Source organism: Vulpes lagopus, chromosome 2 (genome assembly GCF_018345385.1).
Source record: "Vulpes lagopus strain Blue_001 chromosome 2, ASM1834538v1, whole genome shotgun sequence".
NCBI classification, from domain to species: Eukaryota; Metazoa; Chordata; class Mammalia; order Carnivora; family Canidae; genus Vulpes; species Vulpes lagopus.
This window is the reverse complement of record NC_054825.1, coordinates 170,591,048-170,615,208: the sequence shown is the minus strand read 5'-3', so window position 1 is coordinate 170,615,208 and position 24,161 is coordinate 170,591,048. Positions and strand designations below refer to the sequence as shown.

At 59.1% G+C, this 24,161-nt stretch overlaps 1 protein-coding gene across 3 annotated transcripts in view; it reads left to right on the top strand.

Moving 5' to 3' along the window:
* The window catches only part of PAK4 (p21 (RAC1) activated kinase 4), a 42,691-nt gene that overhangs the window by 15,710 nt on the left and 2,820 nt on the right, over window positions 1–24,161 (top strand). The window contains exons 1-7 of one of the 3 annotated variants that reach the window (XM_041742710.1): window positions 7,879–8,057; window positions 16,286–16,359; window positions 17,605–17,863; window positions 20,630–21,088; window positions 21,283–21,720; window positions 23,009–23,142; window positions 23,379–23,505. In XM_041742710.1, coding sequence (XP_041598644.1) covers window positions 17,660–17,863; window positions 20,630–21,088; window positions 21,283–21,720; window positions 23,009–23,142; window positions 23,379–23,505 — 1,362 coding nt within the window. In that variant the 5' untranslated portion in view covers window positions 7,879–8,057; window positions 16,286–16,359; window positions 17,605–17,659. Of the gene's footprint in view, window positions 1–7,878; window positions 8,058–14,193; window positions 14,621–16,285; window positions 16,360–17,604; window positions 17,864–20,629; window positions 21,089–21,282; window positions 21,721–23,008; window positions 23,143–23,378; window positions 23,506–24,161 lie in introns of those variants that run through there. The other 2 variants (XM_041742711.1, XM_041742709.1) reach the window with 2 other exon arrangements.

The following is a 24,161-nucleotide window of genomic DNA, read 5'->3' as shown; positions in this document are numbered from 1 at the left end:
GCATCACCAGCACCCCAAAGGCCCCCTGCTCTACGTGCTCTTCCAGCTTTGTCAAAGAAATTCAACCTCCCTTGTCTTCCTTTTCATTGTTGCCTCTATTTTTGTGAATCGGTGGAGATACCAGCTGCCCCCAAGGGGACAGAGTCACCTAGTCACCTGATGCCCAGCCCCCCCAAGGCACTCTGCCCAGCAGAGAGAGAAGACACTCTCGGTGCCCATCTGCAGGTGTGCACGCCTCCCTGTGGTCCCTTCCACGTCTCCCACGTTGCTCTGCAGCTTTTGAAACCGGGTACAATGGTACCAGACCGCCAGCGCTTGGCTGCTCATTGCTCTCCACATTTTGCTCCTGGGGTTTCTCCAGGTGGATAAACTCAGTCCTGTGCCCATAGGAAGGCTCCCCGGCGGGGGTCAGAGACACCCCCAGCCAGTAGCCAGATGAAAGCATCAGGAGGGCACTCTGGGAGCTTGAGACCACTGCCTCCAGTGACAGTGGGCATCTTCTGTCCATGGAGGGTACTACTGGCTTCCCCGGGCACCAACTGGGGTTCAGTTATGGGCCCTTGACGTGTACGGGGTCTTTCCTGAGCACCTAAGGGATAAGGGGGCCTCTGAGATCATCCTGGGTCTGCCTGTCCCTGCACATGGGAATGGATTGGGGGCCAGGGGCCGGATGATGTCTTCTCTGGTTGCCCCCTGTACCCCTTTGCTTCCCCTGTTAGCCAGGCTCATCCAGCCTTTTCCAGAGAGTCCTCTGGGGTGAACGGTACTAGCAAAGGCTGTGGATGCGGAGGCCCGAGTCTGCTCCCCAGGCTCTGTCACCTACTAGCTGGGGGACCTTGGGCCTCTGTCAGCCTCAGTTTGCTTGTGTGTAAAATGGGATTGTATTGGTTATTTCATCCACGTAAAGCGCTCAAAAAGAGAGTGGCCCATAGAAACCAAGTAATGAGCGCTAGCTGTCGGTATTACTGTCACTGTTGCCATTCACTCATTCATTTTTTAGGTGCTCACTGTGTTCCTCTTCTCTGTGCTGGCCGAGGCCCAGGAAGGACTGGTGAATGGTCAGCCCATGGTGTTCCCTCATGGAACTTGTGGTCTAGTGATGGAGATAGACACAGTACCAATCGGTGACAGTCCAGAGCGACTTCGAGGGGGAGCACAGACACGGCTGTGGTGGAGGAAGCCTAGGAAATCAGGGAAGCTTTCCTGGAAAAGGAGACAGCTGAGCTGAGGGCTGAAAGAGAGCAAGAGTTAGCGTGCGGAAGGGTGTTCAGGGAAAACAAATAGCATGTTCAGAGGCTCAAAGGTGGGAAAGGGTCTGGCATTTTTCATCATTTATTAATATTTTAAATTAAACTTTGTATTTCAAGAAAATTGTAGATTCACTGGCAGTTGTAAGAAATAACAGAGAAAGCCCCTGCTCCCCCAGCGGTAACATCTTGCAAAACTCTGGTTGGTAGGAGACCACAACTAGGATAGCGACATTGATACAGTCAAGATACAGAACATTCCATCACAAGGATCCTTCCTGATGCCTTTTTATAGCCATATCCCCTCCCTGGCACGTCCCCAACCCCCAGCAACCACTCGTCTATCCATTCCCCATTTTTATAACCCTGCATTTGAAGAATGTAATGTATTATGGAACAGTTTTCACAACCATAATGTAAAGAACTGTAACAACAAGGAGAATTTAAAATATAAAAGCAGGGGATCCCTGGGTGGCTCAGTGGTTTGGTGCCTGCCTTTGGCCCAGGGCGTGATCCTGGAGTCCCAGGATCGAGTCCCACATTGGGCTCCCTACATGGAGCCTGCTTCTCCCTCTGCCTGTGTCTCTGCCTTTCTCTCCCTCTCTCTGTGTATCTCATGAATAAATAAATAAAATCTTTTTAAAAATAAAATATAAAAGCAAAAAAGTTGAACACTTCAGAAAGAATCTTATGTAAATGGAATCATACCGTAGGTAATGTTGTGGTTGGCTCTTTTTCACTCAGCTGCCTTCTCTAGAGAGTCATCCAGGCTGTTCCCCATATCAATAGCTCATTCCTTTTTCTTGCTGAGTAGTATTCCATGGTTTGGACGTACCACAGTTTAACCGTTCACCAGTTGAGGGACACCTGGGCTGTTTCCACGTGGGGGGCTATGACGAATAAAGTTGCCATAAACAGGTACAGGTTTTTGTGTGAACATAACTTATTTCTCTGAGATGAATACCCAGAAGTGCATTGCTGGGCAGTATGGGCAGCTGCATGTGTAAAGAAATTGCCAAACCGTTTCAGCTGTACCATTTTACATTCCCCCAAGCAGCGTGCGAATGAACCAGTTTCTCTGCATCTTCACCAGCATTTAGTGTTGCTTTTTTTTTTTTTTTTTAATTTTAAGCTGTTCGACTAGGCAGGTAATGATAACTCATTGTGGCTTTAATTTGCCTGTCTCTCAGACATCTGTGCATCATCTCTGGTGAAATGTCTCCTCATGCCTTCTGCTCATTTTCTACCTGTTTTTTTTGGGGGGGGTTATTGTTGAATTTTGAAGATTCCTTCTCTCTCCTCGATACTAGTCCTTTGTCAGATAGGTTTGCAAATATTGTCTCCTAATCAATAGCTGTTTTGTTTTTCTTCCTCCTCTCGTGGGCTTTTGCAGAGCAAAAGTTTTTAATTTTGATGAGATGTACTTTATTAATTTTTCCTTTTATGGCTCTTTTGGTATCAAGTCTAACAACTCTGTGCGAGGCCTTAGATCCTGAGGGTTGGTTTGACTAATTGGCATCTGAAGGTTTTTTAGTTTTACATATGAGTCTGTGATCCAATATTAAGTTCACGTTGGTGCAAAGCATGCGGTTTAAGATCAAAGTCCAGTTTTGGGGCATGTGGCTATCCAGCAGTTCCAGCACCTGTTTGTGGAAAATGCTCTTTTTTCCATCCAGTTGCTTATACTTTTTCACCAGAAAATAAGGTACCACCATGAGATACCACTTTGCACCTATGAAGATGGCTGTTTCCAAAACAAGGGAAAATCACAGGTATCGATGGAGTCCTCATGCATCAGGGGTGGAAACGTAGCATGGTGCAGCCGCTGTGGAAAGCAGTGTGGTGTTGTTCAAATGGTTATATATAGAACTGCCGAATCACCTAGCAGTCCTCCTCCTAGGTAAATATCCAAAAGAATTGAAGGCAGAGACTTGGGGAGATACTTGTACCTCCGCGGTGGTGATGGCATCATTCACGCTAGCTAAAAGGTGGAAGGAGCCCAACTGTCTATCAACAGGTGAGTGGATATACAAGATGTGTTAGATACAGACAGCAGGGCATTATTCAGCTATAAAAATGAATGAGCTTTTGAAAAACGCTACAAGTGGATGGACCTTGAAAACGTTACACTTAGTCAAATAAGCCAGACAGAGGAGAAACATTGTAAGCTCCCACTTATGTGAGATACCTGGAATAGGTATATAAACTCAGAGACAGGAGAATAGGGGTTACTGGGGGCTGGGAGGCAGGAGGGAATGGGGAGCCGTCATTCAGTAGCTGCAGGGTTTTTGTTGGGGATGATGAAGAAGTCCTGGGTGTAGACAGCGATGTTCACGACACTGCAAAACTATATTTAGTGCCACTGAATTATGTGCTTTACAAATGGTCGAAATGATAAATATTGTGTATATTTCACCGCAAAGAAGAAAAATCGGTGTTTTAAAACCCAGTGTGTATATTTGTGGGGGTCTGTCCGTGGGCTCTCTCTTCTGCTCACTGACCCGCGTGTTTATCCACACTGTCTGATTGCTGTAGCTGTGTAGGTGGGACTTCACATGGCAGGGGGGAGTGACGCCTCCACTTTCTTCTGTTCCCGAACAGAGCTATTCTAGGGTCTGGGGCCTGTCATTTTGGGAGATCCTCTCAGGCTCCCCCTTGTGGAAGGTGGCACTGTGGTTTACCCAGTTTCAGGGTCACCCCGGCACCTGCCTTGTCCTCAGCCCCCATATCTGACTCACCAACAAGTGTTACTTTTTCTTGGCAGACATAGCTGCAGTCTGTCCCCCTCTCTCAGTGGCCCGCCCTCCTGGCTGCCTTCATCAGCTGCCGGGAGCAGTGCTGCATCTTGTCACTTGTCCCCACACCCACTCAAGCCACCTCGATCTTGTCTTCTGCAGACAGGGCAGCCAGCGTTCTAGCTCCCAAGTGCAGGCCTGTCCCTAACACCTCGGCTCCCCTGGCTCGCCCCGGCCTGGCTCCTGCCCCTCCCTGGCCCGGCTCCACCACACTCTCATCCCTGAAGCCAGCCCTTCTCTGCCGGAATTTCACATTTCATTTGTGCGATCGTGACTAGAGGCCCCACGAGGCAGGGACCGTGCTACACCCCAGCCTCAGCTCTGGTGGCACATGGTGGACGTGCATTGGATTTCTGTTGACAGGATCTCTGAGGGAGGAGGAAGAGGTTGTGTGCCCTTGATACCCATGACCGGTGGCAGGGAAGGTGAGGAAATGAGCCCAGAGAGGCGGGAAGAGCCTGGGGGTCCCTGGGGAGGAGGTAGCTTTAGCTCTGTGGGCCCTGATAGGGTTGCAGCAGGAGAGGGGCGTAAATTGGATTTTACAAAGGTCTCCCTGGCCCCCGTGGGAAAATAAGCAAAGGCTTTCTGGCCACACTTAGCAGGCAAGGAATTCTGATGGCTTTTATAACGATGAAAGGATGTGCATCCTAAGAAAATGCAAATGAAAAGAAGGCTCAGAGGAGCCAGGCTCCACCTGTCTGACTGGCCAGGAGCTTGACAACAGCCTGGGCCCGGAGGCTGTGGGGACTGGGGGGATGGGGAGATGGGGCGGGGGGAGTGGGCAGCTTGGCAGTCATGATCCTGGCCCCGCAAGCCCACTTCTGGGCATGTGGCCCACAGCCGTGCTGGCACACCTGTGAAGTGACATCTGCACACGGGTATCACTGGCGCACCATTTGTAAGAGCAAGAGGCTGGCAAGCACCTATCTGGCCCCGTGGGGACTGGCTCCAGGCATAGCCACCCTTCCACGCCTCTGCTGAAGCAGCACGGCAGCGCTTTGCAGAGATCTAGGCTTGGAAAATCACTAAGACGCAGATATTTTTTTCTTTGCCTTTAACATCACAATTTTACATTGTTAGCACACACCCCGAAAAGTGCATAAGGCGTGAATGTGTAGCATAACCAGTTACTAGAAAGAGAAAACCCACATAGCCGCCCCCCCAGATGAAGAAGCAGGTGGTGCCGGCCCCCACAGGAGCCCCTCTCAGGCCCTCACTGCCTTGTGCCTTCTCTTTGGCTTCTGCCCCCCGGGCGCAGCCCTAAACAGCACGTTTCATCTTGTCTAGCTTTGAGCTTTTCCTAAACAAAGTCATAAGATAGTGCTTCGTCATTTTTGGCGGTCACTCACATGTAGCTGTGGGTCATTTATTCTCACTGTCGAGTACTGTCCCGTGGAGCCAGGAGATCCCAGGTCATCATCCGTCTCCCACGGACCAGCACTTGGGTTGTTTGCAGTCTCCCTAGCTGGCTCAGACTGTGCTGCGCACACTTCCCCACGCGTGTCCCTGAGGCCAGCAGGCTGGGTTTTGCTACTCTGCTCGGGTACATACCCAGGAGAGCACTTTCTAGGAAGAGCATTTGCTAGGTCCCCGGAGTGTGTCTTCCCCTGGACCGTTTGCTGCCAGGCTCCTCTGGCGCCAAGAGTGCGGGGGAGCCAAGGAATGTTTTGGGGAAAAGCAGGGTCAGAATAGTGTGTGTGCTGTGCTGCCATTTATGTTTTTTTACAAAAGGTGTGCAAGCATGTGTGTGCATACGCGCCCACGCACATGCCTGTGTCAGCTCTCTCAGAAAGGAAAAAAGGAAACTCTAGCAGAGGTTGCCTCCAGGGCTGAGCTGGGGCTGCCAGGAGGGTGCTGGCCTGTCACTGTTTACCCTGTGGTGCCATTGGCTTTGGAACCATGTGTTCAGATCATCAAGAGACAGACAGAAAAGGAAGGGGAGAATTGAAGCCCAGATGTGGCCGAGTGTCAATAGTTGAGAATCCGAGTGATGAACTTTGCATGGGTTTATTGGTTTAGTTTCCATTTGGGGGTAGTTTACAAAGTTTTATAACAGTCTGTTCCCGGTGTGAGATGATCCTGGAGGATCCTCTCTCTGCTCCTGAGACCTGTCCCCAGGAGCACCCCTTGTTTCCACTGCGACTTCTGGGGGAAGGGTGCTCCCTCCCTCCATTCCCTTTCCTCCCCAACCCCTCCCCTTGGGACCTGGTTTCCCCCGGGCTGACCAAAACTGCCCAATCCTGACTGCCTCCCCAGTGGGAGCCCAAACCTGCCTGTCCGGTTTGGGAAGGTCTGGGGGCCCACCCACTTGGCTTCTCTCTGGGTGGCTGCCTGACAGGTGCTCCACCCCAGAGAGGAGGGAGTGGCCTGGGATCTAGGACTTCTGGGGTCCCCCAGGCCCAGTCTAGGCCGGACTGGGAGCCCCCGGCTTGGTGGGCAGGTGGTAGACAGGAGGAGGGGAGATGGGATTTCCAGGACCTGGACCTTGGAGCTGGTGCGGTCCTCCAGGTCCCAGTGATAAAGTCCTCAGGGAGCTGGCTACAGTGGGAGTAGTCTCGGTAGAGGTGCCAGAGCGGGGGAGTGGGAAGGACACAGGCGTCTCTGTCCACCTGCCTGCCTGGGCCACTAGCTCACTGTTCTCACGGGCTCACTGTCGACTGGGCACCTGTCCTAGGTCACCTGCAAGAACCTAGTCCCTGCCACTCACAGGACACCCCCGCCCCCAGCCCGTTGGGGAGCAGTCCTACTCAAATATCAGCCCCTCGGAGCTGGGAGTTTTGTCAAGTTGGTTAACTGCTGAATTGTCAGGACTTCCAACAGGCCTGCCTGGTAGGTGCTGGGAGCTCAGGAAATGTGTGAACGAATTGGGGAGACAGACATGTCAGAGATGGGGTGGCCTGGAGGGGTCAGCCCTGGGATGGAGTCTACAGGAGGTAACCAGACCCAGCCTGGTGTCAGGGAGGGCTTCCTGGAGGAGAGGGTGCCTGGGGCAGGGCCCGAAGGGTGCATAGTGTTAACCCAGGCAGCCCCACCCCACCCCCGGCCCCCCAAGTCCCCTGACATGTCACACTGGGAGCTCTGACCTGGGCTAGTGAAGGCTTTGCTGGGGAAGTAAGATCTGGAGGGGGAGAGAGGTATGAGGCAGAGGTGGGGCGGGGTGCACACACCCCTTCTGGTTTCCCCCTGTCTGAGCATCTTTTTCCTCTGTCTGGAATGGAGGTTCTGAGCAAGCTACCTTCATGCTCTGAGCAGCTGGTCAAGAGCACAGATGCCTTCCTGGGAAGCCTGGTGCCCGCCTGCCCCTCCCCCCTCACTGGGTGCCTTGGGCAAGCCTCTCAACCTCTCTGGGCCTCAGTTTCCTCCATTGTGAAATAAGCCTGAGAGCCAGAATTCTTGCTGGAATCACGGGGTGGGGGGTAGATATAGCAAACCCGGAATGTCCAGCCACCCTTCCACATCAGAGAGCCCCACCACCCATCCCTGTCCCTCTTTCCAGCCCCCCAGCCCAGGCTGTCATTTCAAACCTGCCAGCCACTTTCAGGTCCTCAGCCCCATGCTGAGGAGCCACTGCTTCGCTGGCTCCTGGTGCCAAGCCTGGCACGGGGGTGTGCTAGTGAGGGGATGACCCTGCTGAAGCAGGGGCTGGGGCTTGGGTCCCCCTGCTCCTGGGTCCCTGCCCGGCCCTTCCCTCTGCCAGGGCAGTTGTGGCCCTGTGGCCCAGGCTTTCCAGGCTCGGCCCCTCCTTCCCTCTTTTCCTCCCTCCCAACCTCCGCCCTCCGCCCTCCATGGACTGGAGCCACAGCCGAACACAACTCCTGCCAGGGCAGGGCCTCAGCACCACCCACTGCCAGGGAGGCCGGGGTGCAGAGCCAGCCAGCTCTCCTCGGTGGCGCCTGCATCGAGGGCCCCGGGGAGCCCCTCGATCCCCATCCTCTGCTCTGCCAGCTGGAAGCCTGTCAGTCTGCTGCCCTATCCCACGGAGGGTGGCCCAGGACAAGGAAGGAGGATGGTGCAGGTGAGCCGAGCCTGGCCTCAGGCAGGTGGGGAGAAAGGAGGAGGACTGCACGGGGCGTGGGAGGGCAGCCCTCCCGCCTGGACAGCAAGCCGCCCAAGCCAGTGGAAGCACGTGCTCGAGGGACCACACCTTTCTTGGGGCCAGAAGTGAGGTCGCCGTGTTTCCGTGTGCTTAGAGGCAGGTGTCTCCCTGCTGGGGCTAGCCACGTGTCTCTGCACAGGTCCCTGAGCGCCTCCGCCTCCATGGGAGCTCATTCCTGGGATCTGGTTTGCCAGGGGGTGGTTCTGAGGGCTGTGCCTCACCAGCCACCCTGGATGAGCCTGGAGCTGACTGTGGTGTGTGCCTGTGTCTGTGGCGGGGTCTCATTTCCTAACTGTGTGTGGATCTAGGGTTGTGTGGCCCTTGTGGTCTAACTCTGTGTCTTGGGGAGTGTACCTGGGTGTGTGGGGCGTCCCTTCTAGGTAAGTCTGGCAGCTAGGGAGCATCTGGGATTGTGCCTGTGTTTCGAGGCGATGGGTGGTCTGTACTATGTATATTGTCAGTGTGTGTTATGGGTCTCTTTCGGGAGTCCCTGTACCTCTAGGGGCGGGGGAGGCGTCCACACGGCTTCTTCGGGGACCCAGCTGTGGACTGTGCCATTGTTCTGGCCTTTCCATCCTGAGTTCCTCCGAGCCAGGCCCCTCCTGATGACTGCTTCCCCCACATTCTCCCACGATGCCACAAAGCTCAGGCATGCTCTGCTGGGGCCTGTATCCCAAAGGCAGGAACTAAGGCTCAGGGTGGATGTCCTTTCCTTGCCAAGGCTCCTGTGTGGCTGCTGTTACCGGGTGCCGTGGGGCAGCTTCATATGTTTCAGTGTCTAGGGCTCATGTGTGCATGTGCTGTGTGTGTGTGTGTAGCAGGGAGTTGCATGGTGGGGCAGGGCTGGAGGGAGGGGTGGGGTGTCCTGGGAGGGCTCTGGAGCCTCTTTCCTGCCTGTTCCCCCCTCCCTCCTTCCTGTCCTGCCTCGGGGGAAGAATGAATGAAGTCTAATCTGATTTTCCTGGTCCCTGGGGGCTCGCCCACACTCTCAGGTTTGTTGTGGCATCCATCCCCACCCTGGTACCTCTAGGGGCGCGAAGGAAGCCAACAGTATCCTTTTGTCTGGGCCTTGTGGGGCCTGGCCTGGTGGGAGGGGGCACCTGAGTGTGGGCCTGCCCCAGGAGCCGCCTGGCCTCCCTGGAGGCTCGAAGCCCTTGGCTGGGCCCAGGAAATACCTTCTCTTCATTCAGCCCCACTCTCTGAACTATGCCCCTTCCGGGTTGGGCAGGGCTGGAGACATAGGGTGGCTGAGAGGGCCCCCGGTACCGCCCTCTCGGGAGGCTCCCAGTGCAGCGGGAGAAGCAGACCTGTCCTCAGACAGTGCAGCCCGTTCTGCTCCCAGATCCGGGCCCTGGAGAAAGTAAGGCGGTGAGACAGTAAGGCTGGCACCCCTGCTCTGGCCAGGAGAGGACTATGCCCCGCATCCCTTTCGTTTACTCTTTCCTTCCCCTGTGCATTCAGCAGCAGCAGCATTGGCAGTGGTAATGCCAGCGGGGTAACCTGTAGCGAGGACCCACTTGGTGGCAGGCGGGGTCCTAAATGCTTTTCATCTGCCATCTCATTCGATCATCCAGACAGTCCTGGGAGATAGGGACTATCGTCACCCTCAGTTGTTGACTCACTTGCTCAGGGCCACACAGCTTAGGAGTGGTGGGGCTGGTAACTTAGCCTGGGGAGCCTGCTCCTAACCACCACCTGCCTGCCGAGTCCTTGCTCTGGCACGGTCTGTGCAAAGGCCCAGTGGTGGGGAGATGGCACTGCATCTGGCTGGGACATGGAGAGAGCAGGGCTGCTGCTCGTGCCCCAGACTGCCAATGCCAGCTGCTTCCCAAGGCCAGGGTGGCCCCTGGATCTGTGTCACACTATGGGATACTACCCGTTATGGGGACCAGTGAATTTCTGGTGGCATCTCTCACTGTGTGACTTGCTTCTTGCCTGTAGCCAAAATGGGCTGCCGCTTCCTCACATCTCCAGCCGAGGTCGTGTGGCCAGGGTGGGCCTCCCCGTGGTGGGGTGGGCCCAGGGATAGGATCACAGTGGGGCACCTTTTGTGGCATTTGGAACATATGCCAGCTTATTAACAAATAGCCAGGTTTGGTCTCTAAAGACTCAGACCAGTTCCTGCTCGGGCACGAAGGTCAGATTTGCAGGCTGTGCGGGACAGGCACTGGGGACTCCTGGCCACCCTCTGCCTGTTCCTCCTCGGGGTCTAGACCCATCACTTGGCAATGGCATCATTCATTTGTTCCATGAATATTTGCTGAGTGCCTGCTGCTCTAGATGCCAAGGACACAGCAAGGATGAGACGAAGGCCTTTGCTCTCAGGGAGCCCCTGTTGGGGGCCCGGGAGGGAGGAGGGGACCAAAGGTCTGCATGTGCATCATGTCAGATGGTAGTAAATGCCACGGGGAAGTAAAAGCAGGAGTGCAGATGTTGTCAGGGATCAAGAAGGACCTCTCTAGTAAGGTTTTATTTGCACAGAGACTCAAATATCAGGAAAGGGCGAACCATGCAGCTCTGTGCAGAGGGAATAGTAGGTGCAAAGGCCCTGAGGCTGGAACAAGGTTGAGGCATCCAAGACTAAATAAATAGGAGGCCAGCGTAGTTGCAGTGAAGAAGGGATGAGGTCCTGAGGTTGGCGGAGTCCATCTGGGCAGGGCCTTGGTAGGTCACAGTGGGAAACTTCATCCAAGTGGGAAGCCCTGGGAGAGCTGTTTATTAACATTGCTCCTGGGTCCTTCCTAACCAAGGCAGCCTTTCTGATCTTGGTTCTGGTCGTAAGCAGTAGAGTTGTCTCTGCCCTTGTTCTTGTCCCACAAGCGTCCAGGGTCCTGCGTCTGGAGCGAGGCCTTCTCTGTGGGTCAGGGCAGGCACCTTGTGGTTGCTGGGCAGCCCTGGGCAGTGACTTCCCCTGTCTGGGCCGCAGTTTTCTGGTTTGGGAAACAGGAAGGAAGAGAACTACCCCCCCTTGCCCACTCACCCAAGTACCGTGGGGAGGGCTCAGCCTGGCCTGATCTGCATGCCTGGCACGGACCAGGGCCCGAGTCAGCACCAAAGCCTGTGCCTGTCCCCCCATCTGCTCAGGTGTGGAGAAGGAGCGGCCTGCTCTAGGTGCTGGGCTCCTGGCTGCGCCGAGCCCCTGCTTAGTGGGAAACAATGGGCACACTCATCACTGTAACGTGTTAGGGGATGCACAGGGCCAGGAGAGGGCAGAGGAACAGGCCAGCGGCTGAGGATGATGGGCAAGACCGGACCCAGCCCCCGCCCCCGCGGTGCTCTTGCTGCAGCCAGTGCGAGAGGTGGGGTCAGTCCGCAGCACGTCCTGTCATCTGGACCATTGCATCATGCCCAGAGCCCGCCCACTTCTCCCTCCAGAGCCCCCACGTGGCCCTGCCCACCCCCGTCTTCCGCTGGCTTGTCACGTCCTCCACCTCCCTGGGTTCCACATGGCCACAGGGAGCCTGTGGACGCCTGAGTCAGGCCACGTCCCTTCCCTTGCTCAGGTGTGGCTCCACCTCACCCGGGGAAAGGACAGAGTTGTCCACGTGGCCCGCAGGTCCCAGCACGATCTGCCCCGACCACCTCCTGCCCCGCACCAGCTCCATCTCTGACCATCAAGCACGTTCTCAGCTGGGGACATTTGCCCGGACTCTTCCTCCCTGCATCCACGTGGCTCCCTCCCCCCACGCCCCCCGGGGTCCCTGCTCAAGGGTCACCTTCCCAGCCAGGCCCTCCCCTACCACCTCATTGAGAATTCCAACCTCCCCTGTCCCTCAGCCCTCTCCCTCCTTGCTTTGTGTATGTCCTCAGCATTTACCATCTGACTTACTATAGACTTTTCTGACTTAGCTCATTTATCGACTGTCTCCTTTCCCCTAGAAGCGAGCTCTGTCTGCAAGGGCAGGGATGCTTTGGCGCTTCTGACTGCCGCTGTGAGCCCCAGCCCCTGCCTGGCAGAGATCAGACCTCAGTAGCCATTGACGGTGGCCGGGAGTGTGAGTGTGATGGGGTTCTTTGGGGGTAGAGTAGCTGTTGGCCAAGGACGGGGCTCGGGCACATATCAGACCCAAAGCTTGTGGTGGCATCTGGGGTCAAGGTCTCTGATGATTCCTTGGAGAGACTAGGCTCGGCAGTGGGAGGGTGGGGGGTGAGATAGAGATTGGACTGGGGAGGCGGAGGGTTATACAGATGGGCACGCAAGAGCTGAGCAAAGGTGTGGAGGTGGGCAGGTGTGGGGGGTTAAGGGAGGATTCTGTGGGGGCCGGGAAAGTAGGCCAGACTCCCCCTCCATTGTCAGAACACAGCCAGGGACAACAGGGTAAACTGAGGTGGGAAGGGGTTTCCCAGAGCTAGTAGGGTGAGTCTTGGCAGGAGGGTGAGTGGGAACCAGTGGTGGCAGCCCTGAGTGCAGGCTGGGGTCAGTGAGCCTTCCTTCATGGTCCCCTTCCTGATTTAGGGTTTCATTTTGGAGACTGTGATCCTGGAACATCCCCTGCTGTTTCCCTGGGCCCCTGGGTTCCCACTAGGTCGGCGGCTCCCCAGACTGCAGGGGAGCAGCTTGATTCAGAGCCTGGGGGGAAGCAAGGAGTTTTACACACGCATGCACACCACCCCCCCCCCTCCCCCCGCCCCGGTGGCTTTGTCATACTCACACAAGTGGATCTTGCTTTTCTACCAGAGCTGATTTCCTTGGTGGGTGGGTGGGTGGGTGGGTATCATTTACTTCCCAGGAAAGCTCAGAGGGTAGAACAAGCGAATGCAGGGGTGACTAGAAAACCTGAAGCTTTGACTAGGACATGTTGGAAACTGCCTGTCCCGCATGTCAAATAAGTTTAAAGAGTTTTTTAAATTGCAGTGAATGTTTCAGAGTTAGAGGCAAAATGTGCCTGTGCTCTTGGGATCAGATGCTGGACTTCAGAGGCATCTGTGGCCTGGCCGGTCTCCCCCCTGTTCCCTCTGTCTGAGGGGCTGCTTCACCCTCTCCCAGGGTTTCCTAAGGACCACCTGGGCAGAGTCGGTGTCTGAGCAGGGATGTAGCGTAGCAGGTACAGATGAGTCCGTGCATTCACCAGAGGTTCCTTGAGTGCCTCGGGTGGGCTGGGCCGTGTTGCGGACACTGAGGTATAGTGGGGAGCAAGACGGATGCCAGCCAGGTGCAAAGGAAAAGGCGTAGAGGGGACAGGACAGGAGCACAGCTCTCTGAACACCGAGGCAGGTAGAGGGAATGTGGGAGGGAGCCATGTGCACATCAGTGAGAATGAGCTTCTGGCAGCTGGGATGGCCTCCAGTGCAAAGGCCCTGAGGTGGGGACATGTCTGGGGTTTGAAGAGCAGCAAGGAGGCCCATGTGGCTGGGGCAGAACGAGCAAGGGGGCAGAGGTGACAGGCAGATCACAGGGACGCGTCTCGGGGCCCAGCAGGCTTCGGGAGGTCAGCTCTGTAGCGGATCCAACTGTCTTCTAGGCCCAGCTCTGCTTGGTAACCTGTGCAAGAGATTTCACCTTTGTGAAAAGGTGTTTTCACATCTGCGAGAAGGAAATGAGAATAGCTGCCCCCACCCCCACCTCCACCCCACCCCCTCCCCAGGTCATAGGGAGTCCATGAGCTGAGTGCATCTGCGCAGAGTTGCAGGGTCCCTCTCGGTGGCAGTAGCGATGTCAGTGCCCTGGCTGAGCCTCGGAAAGGCACATTTTGGTGGCGGGGACTGGTGTGTGGCCACCTGTACCCCTGCAGATTGTCCTCTTGAAGGCCCAGGGTAAAGGGAGATAGAGGGCCATGGGGTTGGGGGCACGTGCTGCCTCCCACTGCCCTTGGGGGGCTGGTCTTGCTCTCTCTTAAATTAAATAAATAAATAAATTTAAAAAACAAGGAAGGGCAGGATATGGGCATGGACAGGGGGGCTTGGGAGGGAGGAAGGAAGGCACCCAGAGGTGAAGATGATGGTGACTGTGACAGAAGCAGTGGCGTCCCCGTGGCCCTCGGGGCAGGCCAGGCAGGTAAGAGCCTGGGCTCTGGTGCCCACCTGCCCGGTTTGAATGCTGGATGCCCTGGACGAGGGGCTTCCTGTCTCCGGGCATCAGGCTCCCCATCTGTGAATTGGGGCTGGTCAGTTGTGCAGGGGAAGAGGGATCAGGGGCAGAGGGTGGCCAGCAGAGCCTGGCACGCCCGGCCCTCTGAGGGCACCGCTGCCTTTATTTCTGAGAACCGGCCTGGCATAGGCTCTGGGTTCCCAGGCCGGCGCCTCAGGTCCACTCTGTGCCAAGCTGTGCCTCGTTTTCCCTTGGCTGTAACGCGGGGCTCGTCGTGGCTGCTTCCTCGTGGGTCACATGCGTGGGGCGCTTAGAAGAGGGGCCGGCACACAGTGGGGGCTCAGCGAGTGTCGGCTCCCGCCGTAAGAATGGTCACCTCGTTTCCTGGGCGCTGCCTTACTGCGTGGGTGCCTGGCGTTCTAACTGGGACTCCTCTAAGGACTCCAGGAAGCAGGTACTGGCGTTACCCTCTTTAACAGGGGAAACTGAGGCACAGGGTGGCCGAGCTGCAGGCCCCGGCTGCACAGTGAGCTCCCAGGGTGGGTGGGTTGGCTCCCAAGGGCAGAAGGTGAGGTGGCACAGGCCCAGCAGCCAGACTCCCAGGTTCCGAGCCTGCAGGGGAACCCCAGCAGCCCCTCTTCGCCCGCCTCTGGCTCCTGGCACAGGCACCGAGCTTTGTGTTGCAGCTCCCCCGCCTTCCCCTCTGTGGCCCCCATCAGATCAGGAGCTGGGGGCCTTGGCCCGAGGGGGGGTGGCTTGGTGAGGGAGCCAGGAGAGCTGGGAGCTGCCCCAGGTTGGAGCTGGAGCCGGATCATTATAAACATGGTCAGTTCCTCTGTTTGTGCCTCTCTCCATGCGGTGCCCAGAGGGAAGGGGTGGCCCCGGGCAGATATCCGGAGGTGTGTCCCTGGCCCCCTTCCCCTGCAGGGTCACAGGCCTGGAGGACAGGATAAACAGGGGGCTGGCTGCTGCGTGCAGAGGCGCCTTGGGGTGTGTGGGTGAGGGTCCAGGCTGCGCCTGCCCACACCGTTTGGTGCCGAGCTCCTCCCACCTTGGGGTCCGCCCCTCCCTCCCTGGAGCTTAGTGAGGGGTCACGTGGCTAATCCGACTCCCCGGAGTGAGTGGTGCCTGGGGCTGTGGGCTGCTGGGGGAGGAAGGGTAGGCTGAGTGAGAGGCCCAGATGAGGGGTGAGCTGGGCCTGGGGCCAGGTGGGGGCGCATCTGGGAACACAGCGAGGAGGTGGAGGCAAAGCTCTGTCTGGGGCGACAGTGAGGAGGATGGGGAAAGCCTGGCTGTGGAGACAAGGCGAGGACCAGTCCTGGAGAGGTGGACAGCTGAGGGCAGAGAGGCCAGGGAGCCAGACAGGGTGGGTGGGGGCCAGGGAGTGGAGTCTAGGCAGGAGGGATGGGCTGCATGCAGGGAGCTGGCCCCGGGGAAGACGCTGAAGGGGCTCCTGGCTTGGTTGGGGGCAGAGGCAAAGGAGCCTGCATCCTGGCCAGGGCTGTCACACCCCACATACCAGCAGCCAGGGGCCCCAGAGCAACAGGGGGGACCAGACCTGCGAGGGCAGCCCTGGCTGGACCTGGCTCTGGCCACCTGCTGCCCATGAAGCCCCAACCAGTTGAGACAGGTTGTCTGCTGGATCCCCACCCCCTCCCACTGAGCTCCTGCTGCCAAACCGGTTCTCCTAGATGGCTCCCCACTGATGGTCCTACCTCTGGGCGAGGGGTGGCTGGCTGTTGTAACCTCACTGAGCTGCTCCCACAGGAAAGGAATAGGGAGGGAGGAAGGCAGCATCCCCGACACGCTTGAGAGAGCTCTCAGTAGGTCACGGGACTCACTGAGCTTGGGGCCGACCCTGTGTTGGGCACCGTGCCAGGCTCCGGGGAACCAGCCTGAACCCTCAAAGATCCCAGCCCAGTGCATTTCCCCTCATCCTCTGGGTCTTAGCTCGCACAGCCTCTCTTCGGGGAAGCCTCTCCTGACCCCAGCCCTGACCACCCTGGGCTGTTGGAGGCGATCTTGGTCACCACTGTGTCCCTAGCAGCAAGCTTACAGGGCTGGGCACAGAGCAGTGACCAATGAATGCATGTGTGAATATGTTCTTCCCATTTTACAGATGAGTAACCCGAGGCCCCGAGAGGAGACATCACCTGCCCGAGGGCACTTCTAGCCCAGCCAGCATCACACCAGGTCTGTGGGACCCCAGGGTTCCTGTGTGGGACAGGGGAGCGGGACCTGGGGCCCCTCCTCCCTCGGACACTGCTAGGAGTGCTCCTGATGATCAGAGCCACAAACATGGACAGGGCCCCCACTCTGTGCCCTGCTCTGCTCCTGCCAACCCTGTTAATCCTCACGGCAGCAGCACAGAGAGGTTAAGTCACTTGCCCACGGTCACACAGAGTAAGCGGCAGAGCGAGATTTGGGCCCTGGCCGTTTGACACCCCTTCCCGTCACCACCCTGCGCTCCCTGTGGGACACCATTGCCCCTGCGGCCCCTTCGCTTTTACAACTGGCTCCCATTGAGCATTTATACGGTGCCTGGTACTTTCCGAAGTATCCACCTAGAGACCACAGACCCCTAAAGACGGGGATCGTCTTGTCTGCTAGTAGCTGCGCGGTGGGACTTTCCCACTGTGTGCTCCCGGTGAGGAGCTCCCTTCTCTGAGCCTCAGTCTCTTCATCTATAAAGTGGGAGTGTTCAGGGGGGCACTTGACGGGATGAGCACTGGGTGTTATACTATATGGTGGCAAATCAAACTCCAATAAAAAAATATACATTAAAAAAAAAAAACAACTGGGAGTGTTGCCATGAGGCTCCCAGAGGCCGGGCATAGGACAGGGGACTGTGTAAGCAGTTGTCGAACAAGTCACCAAAAGACTTAGTCACTGAGCATGGTATGGGGTACGACACGGGCACATGGGGCAGATGAGACCTGGCATGCGGTGCTGATATTCTAGGGCTGGGGGCTGTAGACATCAAACTGGTAAACACAAGAAACGAACAACAGAACTTCCAGAAGTTAAACATGCTGTGAAGCTTTGTGATGGAAGGCTAGCGGGGCACCTCTTTCACTGAGGGTGGTCAGGAAAAGAGTCCCCAACAACTCTTAAGACCTACAGGAGGGGAAGGAGGAGGGGGCCATGTGTGGATACTGGGGAAGAGTGTTCCACGAGACGGGAACAGCCAGTGCAAAGGCCCTGAGGTTTGAAAACCAGTGTGAGTGAAGGGGACGTGAAAGCAAAGAGGTGACAGGGGAAGGTCGTGTGGGGTGGGCTGCAGGGAGGACTCGGCCCCACTTAGATGGTTCACAGGGTCCCTTGGGCTGCAGGTGGGGGATGGGAGACCAAGGAGGAGACGAGGAGGGGCAGGGCTAGGGCAGGGTCAGAGGAGCAGAGAGAAACTGCTGGGTTCTGGTGAGCGGCCCCCTCCCGCAGGCCTGCTGATAGGAGCCCTAGTCTGCGCCCTTGTGGTGCTGAGAGCCTCGGCACCATGTTTGGGAAGAAGAAGAAGCGAGTAGAGATCTCAGCGCCATCCAACTTCGAGCACCGCGTGCACACGGGCTTCGACCAGCACGAGCAGAAGTTCACGGGGCTGCCCCGCCAGTGGCAGAGCCTGATCGAGGAGTCGGCTCGGCGGCCCAAGCCCCTGGTGGACCCCGCCTGCATCACCTCCATCCAGCCCGGGGCCCCCAAGGTATGACCCACCGCTGCCTCTCCTGCCCCACACCGAGCCCACAGGGTGCCCCTGCGCCCTCAACCCCATGCTTGACCCTGGGACCGACCCCTCCTTGCTGCCTGCCAGACACACATACCCCAACCCTCTACCCTGATCTTCACCCCCCAGTGCTAACCTCGATCCCTCCACCCTCTGACCCCTCCCCTTGCCTCACAACCCCCACCTTGACCCCTATGGCAGACCCCCCCACCAGCCTCCTTGTCTTGAGCCTCCTCTCCCTGGGCTCTGTGCCCGTCCCCAGTACCAGGAACTTGTCCTCGGGCAAGGGCCAGGCCCCCAGGGTCGGGGAGGGGGGGGTCTGGCTGGGCGGCCCAGGGGAGCTGCTGCCAGGGAGTCTGGGTGAGCTTTGGGGGGAGGGGACACCTGAGCTGAGCCCTGAGGGCTGAGGAGGCGTCTGTCCCTGGGCAGATGGAGAGGAGGCGGGGCTTAAAGTGGAGGAAGCAGTCTGTGCAAAGCCCTGGAGGTGTTTTTTTTGGGGGGGTGGGGGGCTCCTGCCATCTTGAGCAAAAGGGTGGAGTGGCAATTTGAACCAGGGTCTGTTTCCACAGCCCACGGGCCTTGAGCCCGTTCCCATCTGCGTGCCCACGGCAGGGCGTGGAAGCCAGCCCCGAGCGGACTTCACCCCGAGGGCAGTGGGAACCAGGAAGGGCTGAGGGCACGCGGCCAGGGTTGGTCTGGGGTGGAGACGGGTGTGCCGGCGTGCAGGCCCCGCGCCTGGGGACCGGCCTGCGGCTGAGCCCCCCTCTCCCGGTGCCCAGCCAGAGGACGCCCTGGTGGTGCCAGGGCCGGGGCTGCGGGGGCGGGTAGCTCATGCCGGCCTTCTGAGTACTTTGAACTCTTTGCCGCGGCTTAAAACAGCAGAGACTTCACATCCAAATCTGTATTTCTGGCTTCTGCTGACTAATCGCAGGGGCTGAGGGGGTGGCGGCCACCACGGACGGGGCACTGGCTCTTCTGGGCCTGCAGGCCCCCCCCCCCAGCCCTACTCCGTTCCATCCCCCGGCTGGCCTCCTGGCTGCTCCGTGCTGGTTCTGGCCTCCCTAGGGGACCCTAAAATCTGACCCCTGCCCATACCACCGGCGGTGAGCCCTGCTTGGGCCTGTGTCCGCCAGGAGGAGGAGGCACCTTGTCTTGATTCACACGAGGGTGCGCGTGGGCTAGCGCTGTATGGGGACCCCTCTGGGTATTTGTTCGCTGCCCTAGACTGGGAATCTCCCCTTGGCTGGGTCCTCCCAGACCCGCCCCCGGCCCCCAGGGACTTCTCGGCCTCTTATTCCAGCACTAGGGTCTGACCAGGTGTCTACCTTGCGTTACCTGGTGCCCGGGCAAGGCTGGGCCTCCACGCCCGCGGCCAGGCCCAGGAAGGTTGGCGGGGTTGGAGGTGCGTTTTGTGGCATCAGTGTTTTGTGGACAGTACAGGGGGCAGTTCTGGCTTGAGGATGTCTGGCAGCCCTGGGCCCACGTCCCTGCAGGCCAGTGAGGGACAGCAGAGGGATAGGGGTGCATATTCTGCTCCCCGCAGCCCCCTCCCAGCCCTCCTCCCTCCCTCACTGGTTCAGCCAGTGTTTCTTGAGCACTCTCTGCATACATACCACTGTTCTAGGTGCTAAGATGTAGCAAGAGCAGAAAAACAGGCAAATACAACAGCTGCCCTCACGAACATCACATGGTGGGGGGGGTTGTGTGCAGGCGATGGTCAGTGTACGCGCGCTTCACGGCAGCTGGTTTCAGGTGCTCCAGAGAAAGAGAAGAAAGGGAGGGGGATAGGGAGTGTTAGGGGCTGCCCTTTTAGAGTCCAGGTGGTCAACCAAAGCTTCCCCCTGAGAAACTGAGTTTGGGCAAAGGCCTGAAAGAGGAGGACGGGGAAGGAGCTATGGGCATACTTGGGGGAAGGTGTCCTAGGAAGAGCGAACAGCCAGTGCAAAGGTCCTGAGGTGGGCGAGGAGTGCCTGGTATGTTTGAGGAGCAGTGAGGAGCCCTGTGTGCCTGGAGTTGAGTCCAGGGGGGCGGGGGGACCCTGGAGCTTTGACTCAGTACTCAAGGGAAGAGGTGGCCATGACCTGGATCAGGGTGGTAGACTCAGCAGCTGGAGCTGGGGTCAATTAGGGACACACGGTACATCCACCGGGCCCCGTGGGAATTCGCATTCGCCACCACTGCTCCCAGGGCACTCCTGCACTGCGGTCCTTTCCGACTCTCCCGGACTCCACCTCGGCTTCCAGGGAAACAGAGCATGGGTTTGGGGTTAACAGCCCGGCAGGCTGCAGAGGAGGAAGTCCAAGCCATGCCCTGGCCCTAGCATCGTGTAATTTGCAGCTCTCCAGGGCTGATTATGGGGTGGCGTGGGCTCTGCACTCCTTCCTCTCCTGCCCACCGGGCAGAGACCGGCCCCCAGCCTGGAGAATAGAAGAAAAAATGGGATGCTTCCTGGGGCGGGGGTGGGGGGGTGGCCAGCCCAGGGGCGACAGCCTGACCCGTGGGAGGTTAATCCTTTGGCTTCCTTCCTGCGAGATGGACATCCTGGTGGTGTGGGAGGGGCTGCAGGGGCCTCCCTGGTGCTGCCCCCACCTGCCCAGCCCCATCATCACCCCATGGCATTTCTTCATTCCGTCTCTGTCTTGTCTCTGTGTGTGTTGTGTTGTCCTGTCCTTGTGTGTCGGATACACGTCCTGTGTCCTCCTCTTCCTTGCCCGGCCCCCATCCCGCCATTGCCCCGGACCCCAGACCATCGTGCGTGGCAGCAAAGGCGCCAAGGATGGGGCCCTCACGCTGCTGCTCGACGAGTTTGAGAACATGTCGGTGACGCGCTCCAACTCCCTGCGGAGAGACAGCCCACCGCCACCTGCCCGTGCCCGCCAGGAGAACGGGATGCCCGCAGAGCCGGCCAGCACGGCCAGAGGGGCCCCAGAGAAGGCGGGCAGCCAAGGCCGGGCCGCCGGTCGCAGCGAGGCGGGTGGCAGCAGTGGCGACAGGCGGCGGGTGGGGCCAGAGAAGAGGCCCAAGTCTTCCAGGGAGGGCTCAGGGGGACCCCAGGAGTCCTCCCGGGACAAACGCCCCCTCTCTGGGCCTGATGTCGGCACCCCTCAACCTGCCGGTCTGGCCGGTGGGGCCAGAGTGGCAGCTGGTCGGCCCTTTAACACGTACCCGAGGGCCGATACGGACCACCCGGCCCGGGGTGCCCAGGTAACCAACCCCCCTGCCCCAGGACCTTCCACTGCCCCTTTTTCCAAGACTCCCCCTGTTCCCTCCCCACCAACTCCAGCCTGTGCCCAGCCCACCGTCCATCTCCATCCTGACCACCGTGTGTCTGTCCCACGCAGGGAGCAGAGCTGGCCCTCCCACCCCTCACTGACAGCCACCTCTCTCTTCTGTTGCAGGGGGAGCCTCACAACCTGGCCCCCAACGGGCCTTCGGCAGGGGGCCTGGTGGTCCCCCAGTCTTCCTCCTCCCGGCCTCCCACCCGAGCCCGCGGTCCCCCCAGCCCGGGAGTGCTGGGCCCCCATGCCTCTGAGCCCCAGCTGGCCCCTCAGGCCCGCCCCATCGCTGCCCCTGCCGGCCCCCCGGCCCCTGGGCCCCCCGGGCCCCGCTCACCACAGCGGGAACCCCAGCGAGTGTCGCACGAGCAGTTCCGGGCCGCCTTGCAGCTGGTGGTGGACCCCGGCGACCCTCGCTCCTACCTGGACAACTTCATCAAGATCGGCGAGGGCTCCACGGGCATCGTGTGCATTGCCACGGTGCGCAGCTCGGGCCGGCTGGTGGCGGTCAAGAAGATGGACCTGCGCAAGCAGCAGAGGCGTGAGCTGCTCTTCAACGAGGTGGGCCCCGGGCCCCCTCCCGCCCCCGTCTCACCCTCCTCGTGTCCTCCCCCAGCTGGTTTTGAGGCCCGTGCTGGTCCAGGCCCTCTCTGGTCCAGGCCCTATCAGGGGGAGGGTGTGAGAAGACCGTTCAGCACTGGGGGTTCCCAGGGCTTGGGTTTGAGCTTCCTTCTCTCCTTACTGTTCACACCTGCCCGGGCCATCACCCCCAGTACCCACCGCTGCATCTCTGTCACACTCTTGGCCTCCCCAGAGCCCCTCTGTGACTACTGAGTCCCAAACTGACCCCCAGAATCTCTCCCTCGGCCCTGCCCCTCCCCTGGCTCCCTGTCTCAGAGCACATTAGCCTCCCTGCAGCCCCATCCTCTCCTGCTCGGCTCTGCCCTGGGTTGCTCATGGGCACCCCCAGGGTAACCCCACACAGCAGCTAAAGGGCTTTCTTGGACATGCAGGCCTGCCATGCCGCTCCCCCTTTTACTGACCCTGGCAGTTCCCCTGCCCCGCCCCTCCGTGTCTTCAGGATAAAGGCCTGGCCTCTGAGGTCGAGCTTCCATCAGGGTCCTTGGTTCTGTCCAGTCTCTGGCTTTGGTCCTTGGGAGCGTCTGCCGGGGAGCTTGTTACAGGGGCAGACTCCTGGCTCCTGCCCCGGAGGAATCTGTTGGAAGCAGCCCCTGGACTCTGACACGGGAGTCTCCGCTTGTCAGGCCTGGAGGTGGTCTACACTCTGCCTCTTGCCTCCTGGTCCCTCAGCTGTCCCCATAACCCATCCCCTGCCCCCCCCCCCAATACTACAGGGCTCCAGCTGTGCTGTCAGCGCTCCAAGGGAACCCCTGCGAGTGTCATGTTCCCACCGCCCCCAGGCTGCCCTGCCAGGCCTCCTCACCCCTGAAGTCCATGCCCCCAGCCTTTGATTCTGCCCATAACTGGTACCTGCTTGTCCTGCCGTCTCAACCCCGTGCTTACACGTTCCCTGCCTGCCACCCTCTCCCCACACCAGCCTGGTCAGCAGGGCCACTCAGAGGCGAGCTCAGGACTGGTCAGGGAGCAGGATCAGAAAACGGGGTGTGGGGGAGCGCACCCTTCAATGCGGGCATCAGGGTCTCCTGGCTAGGGCACAGGGGAGGGCAGTCCAGGAAAACCCCCAGTGAGTGGCAGGGACAAGCGGGACTGGGCCTGCGCAGAGGCTGAGCCCAAGCCCGGGGAAGGAGGGGAGACAGGAGGCCTGGTGGCCGGCTGGTGGCTGGGTTCGAGGCAGGGGCTGGCGGCGCTGACGCGGCCCGGTGCCCAGGTGGTGATCATGCGGGACTACCAGCACGAGAACGTGGTGGAGATGTACAACAGCTACCTGGTCGGGGACGAGCTCTGGGTGGTGATGGAGTTCCTGGAGGGCGGTGCCCTCACCGACATCGTCACTCACACCAGGTACCCCTGGGCAGGCAGGCACCCGGCCTGCTGCCTCCCCAGGTCTCCGGGGCTGCAGCGTCCCCCATGTCCCCTCAGACCTCTCCCAGGACAGGATGGAGTCCCCTCAGACCCCTGGGGGTGGGGCTGTGTCTCGGGAGGCAGGAGGGCTGCATCCCCCTCGGGGCCTCTCCCCCCTCCCCTCCCCGGCGGGCCCCGGTTGCTGACCCCCACCCTGTGACCCCCACCCTGCGCAGGATGAATGAGGAGCAGATTGCCGCCGTGTGCCTGGCCGTGCTGCAGGCCTTGTCTGTGCTCCACGCGCAGGGAGTCATCCACCGCGACATCAAGAGTGACTCCATCCTGCTGACCCATGATGGCAGGGTGAGTAGTGGGGTGGCTCGGGCTTCCCCTGCCTCTCCCCGGCTCCCCTCTACCTCTGACCCCCCAGTTCAGTGGCTTGAGGAGTCGGTTTGCTCCTCCCCAGTCAGTGGGGGGCAGCATCCTGCACCTGCTCATGGGCTGCGGGGGGGGGGGGGGGGGGGGGGGGGGGGGGGGGGGTGGTGGTGGTGGAGGCTCTGCTTTCTGCACAGGAACTGGAGTCCAACCCGGGCCCAGAGAGGGTGGAAGGCATCTGAGTGGCCGTGGCCCCCACTCCTGTCTCCTGACTTCCAGCCTGAGACTCTGTCTCTGAGCTCCCTGGATGAGCCTCCCAGGGCCCAGAACCTACATTTACATTCTAAGGGTGGGCGTGCTTTCCTGTGGGAGGGGGTCCTTGTGGTGATTTGCCTGCCCTCCCCCAGGAAACTTAAGCCATTCAGCAGAGGGCCGGGTAGGGCTGGGCTCTCTTTCCCTGGGAGTCGCAGTTGGCGTCCGTGAACACCTTGAACTGGCTACAGGTGTGTTTGGGGGACATCCGTGAGCCTGAAATTGTGTGCAGGCTGTGTGTGTGTGTTTCCTGGGGGCGAGAAGATCCATACGAATCCTCAGGAATCGGAAAGGGGCCCATGGCCCTGAAACAGGTGGAAATGCGTGGGTCT